Below are 13,173 nucleotides of genomic sequence, written 5' to 3'. Positions count from 1 at the left end.
TGTGTTGACAACATTTGAGAGAAGTAATCTTCCCTCGTTTGTCATATAGCCGAACAATGGTTAGTCTGAGCAACTAAACCAGAAGTACAAAAGATGATGATGAAAGTTATAGTCCGCTCTTAAGGTATATCCACATCTTAGTGTCTACCCCTGCCTCAAAAAAAGATCTAAGTACCTGACCATTCCCTTCACTATACTCTATCTCATTACATCTGAGCTCCCAGGTCGTCCCCATACAATTAAGCCTAATGGTGACGGTCTTTAACCCAAAATGTCAGAGAGTCATTAGAATAAGTGAGACCTCAGCTACATTAAGGAAAGTGTCAGGGTGATGTTCCGCTCTCTGTGACAGAGATCCTCCTCTATCCCTTCTCACACACACACACACACACACACACAAATGCAGATAGACACACACATATACTTAAACTAGCATAGCACACACACTCTTACGCCATCATAGACGCACACACACACAGCTCAATTTTTTTGTCGTTATTTGCGAGAGAGAAAAGCCACAGTTCACTGTAATTGGTTACGATTTTATGCGGTGTGACCTAAATTGCATGAGGGTGGCTAATGTGTAAGTACTCGTCGGCCTTTCACAGTAAACAACAAGCAAAGGAGATTCCTCTGGGCAAATTCTCTTCCCTTTGGAAATGTGGAAGCACAGTGGAAATGTTCCTCTGGCTTTTCTCTATCACACTTTCACGGACTTGGGAAAGGTTATGAGACATTGTTTCATTGGAAAATGACCTTGAAAACTTGAAAATGTAACAAAAAACAACACTTTACATTAAAATTACATTAAGTACCATATAATTACAAAGCAATACCTATAGTAAAACTTTGAGTTATAGTGGAATTGTTATGTAATTAAATTATATTAAGTGTTAGCGGTATCAGTTATTACAAAAGTGTAAGAAGGCAAAGTATAGAGGAGGGATGTGAAGGATGAGTGGATGTTGTCAAAGGAGCAGTTGAAGGTTGCGTTTTGAGACAAGATCAATGTTAACATCCACTTACCCATTGAAAGCCTAACCAACCCATACCGTGTTTCACTTGAGTAATAACCTGGACCACTGGACTGTGATGAAGGGTGCCTACATAGCATTTCCTATGTAACTATGGTGTTGTTACTATAAGTACTGCTTTACAATCACACGGTAGTTAATGTTAACTTAGTTGAGCCAAAGATATACAATGAAAATGGTTACACTGACAGATTATCACTGACAGTGCTGTATGTCCATTTCATTCATGTGTTTATTAACACATTATCATGTGTTTATTAATAATCTGTTTTAAGAAATTCATTTTACAACTCATTAAATGAAACATTTAATTAACACAATTCTTACTTGTTTACAAGATGATTGTCCCTTTTGACTGATGCCTTGGTTTTACAGTGTGCCCGCCTATCTGGGAGATAAATAACAAGATTAATTACCACACACAAATTAAAAGCACCTGTAGGTAAACAAGTGAATTATTATATTTTATTCAACAGGGGACATGCTCTGCGTTCGTACACGCATCCTCCTGAAACCCGATATTCCCCAGTAGACATCCTACTGATTACCTCTGCATGCAAATCTACCCTCTCAATGAAGGAGGAAGATAGCGGGATATTGTGTGTATCTGTGTGTACATGTGGTTGTTGTGGGTGTGCATGCATAGTGGAGAGTATACAGTGTGTATGTGTGTGGTGTGTGTCTATGTATGTGTTTACGTGTGTGTGTATACTCCAGGCTCAGGTAGTGAATGCATAACATGTCTCATCCCCTTGTGTCAGCACAATTAGTTGCTGAATAAAAAGCCCCTGTTGCCGCATTTTAATTAGGCAAACCGACTGAATTAGTGCTCAGTTTAACTAAAGTAAACAGTTCTGTTTGCCAAAGTAAAATTTCCCTGGAGTAAAACACTGAGGTTGTTCGGGGCAGAAAATAAAGATATAGCAATAATTTACCCTGAAGCAAATGGATCTTGGTCTGGCTGTGAGAAGGTAAAATGAGGAGGATATAAACCATTCAGTGCTAAGTTCCTATTTCTTTTCAGCGGTTGTTATGGGGTTCTAGACAATATTCTTTCCCGGCTACTATTACCAGCGCTGCTTAGGCTCTTAATAAAGAGAGAATTGTTAGCTTCCTCTCTTTTAATACTTCAACACTTGATTATACAGAAACCAGAGTGAATTTGCAATAGTTGCTTTTGACCACATACCACTTTGGATATTTTGGTGGCCTGATCAACCAGTCAACTGACAGACTGAGCTATAGAGTTGCTGGTTGCAGTTGAAAAGTGGGATGTTTTTGAAGTGGGCCAGAATAAAAAAAAAAAACGTTTTACCTCTGCAGTAAACTGCAGTAAAGTAACCTTTCAATACACTCTAGATGGCCTGAGGCCAAGAGGCCTTATCATCCATACCATTAAGCATATTTTGGGCCATTTTCTACTATTTGGTAATATGAAGCACTTGGAGTGGTGTATTTTATAAACCAGTAAAAGGAGAACTGATTTGAGTGGTTTGGGAAAAGAATGAGAACGAGAATGTGGAAAAATCTTTATGTGAAATCGCCCTCCCAACAACAAAGAAACATCTTCCAAGTCTTCTACAAGTGGAACAGTACAGTTGGAGGGAAAAGCGGGAATGTTTGGACACATCCATGGTGTTTCCCCATAATAGCTGCTTTCAGAGTCTCAGCTGATCCCATCATGCTTCCTAACTCTTGACAGAGGGGCCCCTTCCCGGTCCGTCATCTTGCCTGTCGGGAAATCAGCTTTCCCAGAGCCACTTTCTTCTCCTTAACCCTCAACATGTTATTCTCTGAGCCCAAACCCACCGCATCAAAAAACCAAAACAATACAGAAAGACAGACTGAGACCAACAAACCTAAAAAAAAAAAAAAAAGAAACATTGGATCTCGTTCTGAGACAATAAACACTTTCCCCCGTTTTTGGGGTCTTTTGTTCCAGATGCATCTTAAAGCATTTCTATTTTTGTTTTCTAGGCCCCCACTCCCTCCATTCTTTCTGCGGCTTAGGCTCTGGTGGAGTGAGAGGGAGAGAGAGAGAGAGAAGGAGAGATGGAATGGCAGAGTTTTGATGAGCTGCACTCCTCTGAGCAGAGGAGAGGCCGTGTTTTGCAGAATGTCTTCTGAACAGACGCTGCACTTACATTCCCATATGGGGAGATGGCTTGTCTCTCCATCTCTCCTTCCCATTGGCACAGCACTTTTTCTTTCATTCCTTCTCTCTTTCCATCCATCCATCTTTCTTTCTTTCATTAGTAATAGAGAACAGACACCTGCCTTCTGATCTTTTTATGGCTGTCCAATTGTATGAGAGCTGCAGATCTGTCCCATTTGGGCCCTGTCCATGTTCTCTTTCCAAGTTGCACCCCCCCCCCTCCCTTCCTCACCATATATATATTTTTATTGTTTTGTCGGTTTCTTGTTGTACATGTCATTGTCAGCCATTCTCACCCCTCGGTTCCACAAGGACTGTTGAAAAGGAAGTGTCTCCTCTGTTCTACTTTTGTTTTCTTTCCCCTGTCTCTTCTTTTTTTTCTCTCTTTTGCAACCTGTCTGTCTGGCCCACTCACTCCCCTAGTCCTGCAGTCTGTTTTGCTCCCTGGTCATCTCACATATGTAATATCCGTATTTGATGGTGCCTCATATGTTCCATAGGGACTTGGATGATAGAATTGAGGTATATAGAGAAACAAGGTGAATGTGCATATTGGAGCATGATAAAACATCATTTAATAAATAACAATGAATGCTATATCCATGTGTGTCACTTTAGGGTTTATGTCAAGGTGTATGTGTGTGTGTGTGTTTGTCTGCATTGAGTTTTGGCGATGCACAAGCTGATGGAGGATGCTGGTCTCACTTTGACCATTGGAGGGCAGTATAGCCCCAGCACATAGCTGAAAAGTCCAATACAGGCCATTCTCAATCACTTTTCACAAGAATGAATGAAGGCCCCTGAATCTTAACTGTCTGAACTACTGGGTTTGTAGTTCCCCAAAATGGACTCTACATCTTGTCTTGGCTCTATGTCACAATTATCACTAATCCATTATCCACTATGTTTTGAAGATGGATCAGAATACCTTTCCATAAATAATTCATTAGAATGTGTGCATGACCAACATACCTGAACTATATTACATATTAGTATTGTGCACAAAACAGTTGGACTTTAGGAAGATATCAATATTCTTATGAGAAGTTTTAAATCTTGTGTTTGTTTTGTTAGCGTCTTCAGTTGGATTAGATGCAATTACTATTATTATGAAAGATATTTGAGTGATAGGTGATGTGTCTTGAAGTTTTGATTTAGTTTGAATGTGTTCATTTGTCAGTGTACTAGCAATCAAGGCATTTGTTTTCAAACTAAATTGTTTTCTTGTCTAAGAAAACTGGGCCTAGACTTTTGCAAGTAAAAGTATGCACCGAATACTGTAATATCTTTATTAAATGGCAGCCACAAAAAAACAAGAACAAAAAACATCGTAATTATTGTTAATCAGTCCAATTATTGAACTAACAAGGATCCATTTTCCTCCTGGTTGTCCCTTGCTGACCAGCTATCCTTCGGCATAATAAGATGGTAAGTTAAACAGGCACAAACAGTCCTTACCTCTTCTGTTGTCCTGTAACAGAAAAAGGAAGTTCATTGATCAGGCCGCCAATCCTGATCAGACTTCACTCTATAACGTCATGAAAGCAGCTCACAACTAACTTAAGGAAATGCTTCCCCAACAATGCTGTTGAGAAATGATATTGATTGATGAACATCAATAACACAGAAAGTGTTGATCTCTCAGAGCTTAAACCCCTATGTGTGTCTCATTCATTTTTTAATGGCAGATTTGGGTAAAATAAAGTTTGAAGTAGGGACAACGTTTTGATAAGATGCATTGCATAAAATGCATAATTCTTTCCTTGATACAGTGTAGGTCTACTTTTGGTGTTTTTACATATTTCACATTAGTAGCGTATGAACATTTAAGTTTACATTATTGTATTATCAGTGCTATTGTTGTTGCAAAGTTCTTACAAACTAAATGTATTACATATTGTATGTTTATTCATCCATCAGAGTTACCTTAGGTTGTACAATTTGTCTTTGTACTTGCTGGCTAACCAACAAGTAAGCAAGCATGTGTTTTACCAAAGTTGGCAAATTGCTACATTAGCTAGCTGTGCCAAATTATACAGCCCCACCATCAGCTGGTCCACCATTATGCCCAAAGGAAACACGCAACTACTATCTTGTATGCAACACTACTAGCACTATCTTGTTAGCTGTGACTTTGTCAGTTGTGAGTCGTGTTTTACCATTGGAAAAGTGACAGTCTACCCAAATAATGTAAAAGGGCGTATACTGATACAAGCATTGCTCAGTTGCTGCTAGTTTGTTTTGATAGCTAGTGCTAGCCAAAAAAAACAGATTACTGTATGTGGCACAGACACTAAACAAGAAAGTTACTTCATTACAGTTGTCCTCCTAGTCACATGGGAAGCAATGTTCCCCACCAAAAATCATAACTAGCAGCAAGTTATAATTTTCTCATGTACCGTTTGAATGAGCTATTTCCTCAGAGATGTAATAGCTGGTCTAACGTTTAGTTACTAGAGCTTATTTTTGGTTGCTAAATATTTGTTTTCTATCCACATTTTTGGGCTCTTGAATCTATGATTAATATGGGAAAATATTCATGGCTAGGGAGTTGTAACTCCCCCTATGACAATATAAAAAAAAAAAATGTCTTTCCTAGCATAATTGCTAAATCTCTGTGTATGTTTGTACCAGTGCACAGTCAATACCTGTTTGATAGATTATCCAAAAAAAAAACATCACCACCATAGTGGCCATCTAGAGCGGTAGGTGCACTGAAAGACGATATTGGGACCATGCTCAATTGGTGCCATTGGAGTTATCGAACCCTTTGACAGTAGCGGTGTAGCCTTGTGTACTTGTGTACATTTAGTTAGGCTCCCACTGAAATAATGAATGAATACTGGGCAATGTCACTCTGAAAGGTCATTTGTCCTCAATGTCATATGTCTCTATGCACTTGATCAGTCAGGAGACTTGGGTAGGCCTAGTATTGAACTAATATTGCATTTAGTGTAGGCCTACAGACACAACATTGTCTTGGTAGACACATCATATTAGCGTTATGGCGGTAACAGCTCTATGCCCAAGAAATCCAACTGAGATTCTGCCTTGACATCAGCATCCGAGAGCTTAGATATCCATCATTCCTCTGACAGACTGGCAAAGACAGAACCAAGGGTGGAGGCTGGGGTGTGTGGTGGATATTCTGAGAATCAATCGTCATAAAATGTTTAAAAGTGGCATATATTCAATAATTCCATCACAGGTGGTGGAGGGAACAATTACAATTCTTAGCATTTGTAACGTATGTAGCGGTAATGTCAGCGAAACATGAGAGTTCTGGTCTTACATAGACTGCATTGCTAATGTTGATGAAGATGATTGCAAGTGCGCAATATGACAGTGACATTTCCGGCTGAAGCAGTGCCTTTCGGAGCACTACCCATTTCAATCAGGAGAGACCTGGGATGAGTGAAAGATGTTTATTACATAATAATAAATGTACTATGGGGTTTGGAGCTTGAACCCCACGGGGAATTATATAGATCAACGGGCGCCTGCCCAACGGCCGAAGAAGAATCCCCCACGGAGTCCAGACACTGGTGGCGGTGGCGGCAGCCGACGACCAATCGAGCCGAAGACTGAGACAGGAACCGGGTGGCGACGGGGTGGTGGAGGGTCGCGCACTTGATAGCATGGACAAACTACACTGGGAGGAGAATCATATTTAAAACCTGTTTACGCTCCTGTTTCGCCCCGCGAGACAAAAATGCTGCCTCCCCCTTCCTCAGTTACGACGCACTAAATTCTAAAAAATATATTTTTTAGACGCTACACATGTTATACATCGTTGGAAAGCTACGATTCTTGTGCTTCCATTGAAATAAACCAATTCAAGATCAAGTCGCAATAGCAGGCAAAGTCAACGTCTTTTTCCGGTGAACATTCCTTCAACAATGCCAAAGAAAAAAGTTGTACTCACCCTAAGTTGTTCAAATAGGTCCAGGTGTGCAAATCATGCCATCAAAACTTGATCTGCGTAAGTCCCAAGGGTTCAAAGTATCTAACCATGTAAAGTAATTCGTCCAAATACAATGTTTTACGTTCATGAATAGCCATTATCCTTTGTTTCATTATGCAAGTTAGCCGACGGAAGAAACAACTTGTTCACATAAAAGTGTTATTTTCTCCGATTTATCAACGGAGTATTTACAAAATGAAGGTCTCAAAATGTCCGTTGAACCCTCCCCTTTTGATTGACACCTTGTTCGACCCAATAGGAGCTTCCATGCCCCGTTGACAGCCCTCTAAAGCCAACTAGGTCTGTGCGTCCTGCCCCCCCCCCCGCCCCCCCCCCCCCCCACACTCGTTCTAAACAAATTTCTCGAACTGGCTTTCGACTGGCTCTGAAATTAGCTCGTTAGCCTTGTAGCTGACAGCTAGCTGAAAATGCCAATACCTCATTTGTATGCGTCTGTGGAGCCTTCAAAATAACAGTCGATTGCGCAATATGGTTGACAGAATCAGTGTTCTTTGTGCGCCAATCCTTGGAATCAGATAAAGCACTCCAATGTGTTCATGCTTCAGTTTTTGTGTTTCAGTATTACTAATTAGGGATTTAGCTATTATATATGATATTTCTAAGTACCAGAGATGGGCCAGAGATAACAATTATGAAAAAAATACCTTTTTATTTGACCTTGACCTTGGTTACAAAGGGTCATTTTGGAGTCTCCAAAAGACCCTTTTAGAAAATTCCTGGATGTACTCTTATAAAAACATGTGTCAAATATGAATATATTGTGGTATTATGTTTGACTTTTGATTTGAATTGGGTAAGGCTTCAACCTGTGGTCCAATTTAGTCTTCCAGATAATACCTACCACCTCTAGGCCTATTCAGGCCTCTGTTTTCAAAACAAAATCTAGGCGGAAATAGAAATTTTCACTTTCCTTGTGTTCAAGCTTCTATTACTCAACACTAGAAGGACTGACAGGGGTCCTGACAACAGGGGACATAACTTCAGAGTGTCAGCTTTCAAAAGAGATCATTTACATGCATGTACTCCAAATGGTTCAAGAACAGCTTCCAATTTACTTTGGGTATGCTGTTTAGGCGTTTTCAGGCAAATTTAACAGGAACATGAAAAGGTTAAAGGCACGGGTCATGTGACACCATTAATTGATAGCGGGAGCGCTAATCGACCTGAACCCCAGTGACCGCCCGACCTGGGAACGGGGGAAGGTAGGGCGTTCTTAGCGGGGGGAGTGAGTAGTGTACACTACGATTAAGCCCGAGTGCAGAGATCGGTCTTGCCTGACTGAACTTGTGCAAGCTTCATTTATGGAATGATGCCAGGACACTTGAGCAAACTGGAATGTGAGTTTTCCCGTTGATCAGCTTTCTTTTCCAAGCTGACTCTCACACAAATGTTTTGATCTTGGTGTTTCAGAGTACAGTGCACCCTACTACCGAACAACTTTGAAAAAGCAAAATGTCAGGGTCTGTAATTTCTTCCTTAAATGGTGAGTTTCTTTAGAGACTTCTCAAACTTTGCTACTTTGTTTCAATCTGTAGTTAAATGATTATGATTTATTTAAGGGTGTTAAATGCCAGTCTTTCATTAGCATTCAGTAGTTCAATACTTTGGAGTAAGTTATGTGGTTGAAGTTTAGCAAATCTTTTAATTATGTGGCCTCAATCTTGATGCCTGTGTTTGTTGACTGAAAATGACCTCATATACTTGTATTATAGTACATTTTAAAAGTAGCATACGTTTTACCACGATAACATGTTGGTTTTAAACAAGTTTGTACCATCAAAAGATAGGAATCAATGTTTCAATAGAATTCACACAAAACAAAAGCAATGTTAACCCTCCCCCTTCATTCTCTTTTGCTCTCTCACCCAGAGTTACGAATGGTACTCATTAGACCAGGCAAATATGGTTCATACACTGTGGCAGATACCATATTGGGAGAAAAGAACTTTGAGACTGAAAGAATCACTCTGAAGTGTAGTAGTAAAAATGGGGAAGTGAATGGAAGGAAGATCTGTTTGGTCAAGCCTCCAATGTGGATAAGTGGGTATTATCTGTGTGACACTCCTAACCTTGTGAAAGATGAACTTGTGCTCAGTGTAACTCAGTGCCCACCTGGACCCCATGCTTTCATAATCCAGATTGAGGCTAACCTGCCATTCACCAACCTATGCAGGAGATCAGTAGAGCAGCACTTGGAGCTACTTGGAGAGAACGTGTGGAATCACACTTTAGTGCTTTTCACTCATTTGGACTGGCAGGACAACTACACAGTTGAGCAGCACATTGAGAGTGAAGGGGAGGCCCTCCAGTGGCTGTTAAAGAAATGTGCGAACAGGTATCATGTTTTTAACAGTGGTCAGAATGACCTTCAGGTCGAACAGTTGTTCGGGAAGGTGGAAGAGATGGTTACAGGAAACAGTGGCCGCCATTTTGAAATTGACAGTGCACTGCTGAGTCGCACTGAACAAAGACGGAGTGCAGTGGAAGAGAAGGCAGCGGAAAGACGTCTAAGAGTGCAAGAGGGAAAAAAGCAGCCTAAAAGACAAGATGGTAACTTTTTATTCATTCATAGTTATTTGTTATACATTTTCACTCATATAGTAAGTAGATAGCATGATATACTTGACTTCAAGGACCTAACGCAACATTTCTATATTCTCTCTTTTGACTCAGACCTCAGACTTGTAATATTAGGATGGGTCATGGCTGGAAAAAGTTCATCCGGAAACGTCATCTTAAATACGGACGACTTTGGAAAAGAGGGACACACAACAAGGAGTGTTAAATATTATGGAGAGGTAGAGGAACATAGGACAACCATTGTCGACACACCAGGATGGTGGAAGTTCTTGGGAGCAGAGTTCACATCAGACTCAGTGAAGGCAGAGATCCTGGAAGGTGTGTCTATGTGCTCTCCATATACCCATGCCTTCCTCCTGGTGATCCCTGGAGATACGTCCTTCACAGAAGAACTGAAGAATATTGTTCAAGACAACATGAAGCTGCTAGGAGAGGAGGTTTGGAGCCACACCATAGTGGTCTTCTCTGAGGGCAAGTGGTTGGGTGAATTTACCATTGAACATCACATTGAGAGTGAGGGGGAAGCTCTACAGTGGTTGATAGAAAAATGTGGGAACAGGTATCACATCTTTGACAGAGATGTGAAGGACATAAATAATGTCCCAGAGCTGGTGAGAACAATAGAAGAGATGTTGTCAGGGAACAGTCCATATGAGGCAAGCAGAGAGACACTGAGCCCTGTGGAGGACAGGGTCTCCACAGTTGTCCAGAAGGAAGATGCACCACTTTTAAAGATGGTGGAAGTTCTCTACAGGGGATGGGACTGGAGAGCTTCAGAATGGTTCAGAATTGAGCATCAACTATGCATGGAATCCGGACCACCTCTTCCACAGGGAGATCGGAGCATAGATATTCCAGCTCATTGTAAGTGATTTTCATACTTTTCTTTTAAAGACATTTTCCACTGTTCAGTGTTATATGATATTAGAAGGGCATGTCAGCATTACTTGATGGGTAAGAATATGATGGTTAAAAAATATTCTGTAGCCTCAAAAATGTGTGCTTTATTCTCAAACATTTGCTTTTTCAACCCAATCTAACCCCAGCCCATACATCATAACAACCTGCAACCCATAACTTCACCACTATTTCTGTCAATCCCTGTTTAATCATATCCTGTAATTCATTTGTTTTCTGCAGTCAGTTGCAAACGCAGAGGGACACATCATAGAAGTGACAAACAGGAAATGACAATAGAAACTTTGTTTGGCAAATGTTTTGGGGAAGGAAAGGAGAGCTTCTCTCAATTAATGGAGAGTGCCTTGAATAACGATGTCAAAAAGAAACAGGAATCTTTGGGTAATAATTGTCATTCTTTCTCTTCTTTACTGTTCCCATACCATTTATGTTTTTATATGTCTTGCTTTGAGGTTAACAGCCCTTGTATTTCATTCTTTAAAGGTGTTGATTCACTTGAGTCTGGTGAGGCAGTACTCAAAGCCCAATGGAAGAAACAAATTGAGAGGGAGTGGAGTCGAAGAGATAACAAATTGATGTATGATGTCATACGCAAATTGACAAATACTGGTAAACAACTTGATACCATCAGTATACTTGACTCGTCAACATTTGGAAATTCCATTGAAAATTCTACAAGCATTGACAATTTGTCTTGGTCATTTAATATAAATGTAATTTGCATATTTTAAATCAACAGATTGCACCTCTAATCCTGATTCTGGAGTAATGGAGAGATCGAAACACAAAGTCAACGCATGGTTAAAAACATTGAATGGAGTCAATGCATGGTCGGAAACCTCAGGATATGGCTCTGCACCAAGCTTGGACAAACACTAGTGGCAGAGAGCTTTTGTTTTGAACTGGGGGGACTGAGTGTTCGTCAGCAGGAGAGGAAAGGTTATTATAGAATTATGCCAGGATATTCATTCTGGTGTGTTATTATACAGCAACTGTTTTCTTATAATATCCTTACACTATTATTAGTGAGATCAAAAAGTATAACTTGATTACATTTGTCAGAGATGGTCAACATGAACCGAACACAGAGTTCAAAACAGCCATGTTTTGCCATTAGTTTGTTACTTGCTTGTTACTTGGGAGTCTACACCCTAGCTTGCTGTAAATTTGAGGTAAGTTTGCACTCACAAAGTGCAAACACATGTAACCTTGACCTCATGCAACCACTGTTATCAGTGCCAAATAATTAATTGAACTGTATAAGTGCATCTATGTAACATTTAATTGTTTGTCTAATCATTCTTTAGCCTGTCAGTCTAACAATTTATTTTGACAAAATTAATATATAATCATAAATAAATCATCTGAGTTAGCATTTCAGATTATTATAGGAATAGTTATTCATTTGATTATGTTCAGAACAAACAATGTATTATTTTAATAAATATGCCAAATACATACCATTCCTTTTTCCCTGAATATCTGTTAAACCACACCACCATCATCCTGAATGGACATTTTTACGAGGGCCAAAGAGCATCTGTATGTACAAACACTGTAAACTGCTGTAAACTGCACACACACAATGCAACACTAGCAGTCTTTAACTATCTGACTATCTGCAGTATGAAAATCAAACTGGAGGAAGATTGAAAATCACCAATGCCAAATTGATCACCAGTAAACGGCGGATACTTTGCACTTTGGAAGAAGAAGAAGAGAGAAGTGAAACCAAATGAAAGGCAAAGGATAGGATGGGTTGAGTGAGAGGAGGACAAGTCGGGTGAGACACATCAGATAGCAGCGTGACATCAGTATTGTAACGTGAGGAAGAGGAGAAAAAAGAAGTAAGGATATAGGCAGGGAAAGAGAGAGAAGAGGTGTGTGATAGCTCGTGGGTCTAAACAGAGTCATAAAGTGCTGCATGGTTAAGCCTGATGAATTAATAACATGGAGGCAGATGGGTCCCAGGGGCACAGTGGGAGCAGAGCAGCATGGAGAAGACGTAGATACACACACACACACACATACACGCACACACACCCAAACACACACACACACACACACACACAAACCTAAGTTATGAGATGTAAATGTCCTCTAGAAATTTGGGAAAGGCAACAAGAATGATCTGTCAAGACACACACAGTACTACACTCAACTCCATGAACAAAACATTTGGATTCAAGACCAGAACTCAGACTAAGAAGCTTGATAAATGAGGGCTCTACTTGCACTATGGTGGTGTAGACAGAAACACATGATGTCTGCTGGCAGGTTAAAATGTCCGAAAAGATGTAAATCACTGAATTCAAACAAAGTCATATTGTGATACTATAGATAATAAAGTTGACCTCCTAAAGTGTTTTACAGTTTTACAAGTGCAATTCTATAGGTCGGTTATGCTGCATAAGTATGTGATGCTGCTGTACATATGCTCTGTGGAGGAATGTACTAGGGTGGAATAGAGAATGGATCACAATGTTTATCTATCACAAACA

At 40.1% G+C, this 13,173-nt stretch overlaps 1 protein-coding gene across 1 annotated transcript; it reads left to right on the top strand.

Moving 5' to 3' along the window:
- The first annotated feature begins 8,542 nt into the window (after window positions 1-8,542).
- Window positions 8,543-12,135, top strand: LOC134022266 (GTPase IMAP family member 8-like). Its single transcript, XM_062463639.1, has 6 exons — window positions 8,543-8,657; window positions 9,044-9,724; window positions 9,848-10,618; window positions 10,895-11,053; window positions 11,156-11,281; window positions 11,412-12,135. The coding sequence occupies exons 1-6, from the start codon at window positions 8,627-8,629 to the stop codon at window positions 11,549-11,551; spliced, it is 1,908 nt and encodes a 635-aa protein (XP_062319623.1). The 5' UTR covers window positions 8,543-8,626; the 3' UTR covers window positions 11,552-12,135.
- Window positions 12,136-13,173: the final 1,038 nt, after the last annotated feature.

The sequence above is a fragment of the Osmerus eperlanus genome, chromosome 6 (genome assembly GCF_963692335.1).
Source record: "Osmerus eperlanus chromosome 6, fOsmEpe2.1, whole genome shotgun sequence".
In the NCBI taxonomy this organism is placed as follows: domain Eukaryota; kingdom Metazoa; phylum Chordata; class Actinopteri; order Osmeriformes; family Osmeridae; genus Osmerus; species Osmerus eperlanus.
Note: the sequence above shows the minus strand (reverse complement) of the source record. Positions and strands in the feature narration are given on the sequence as shown.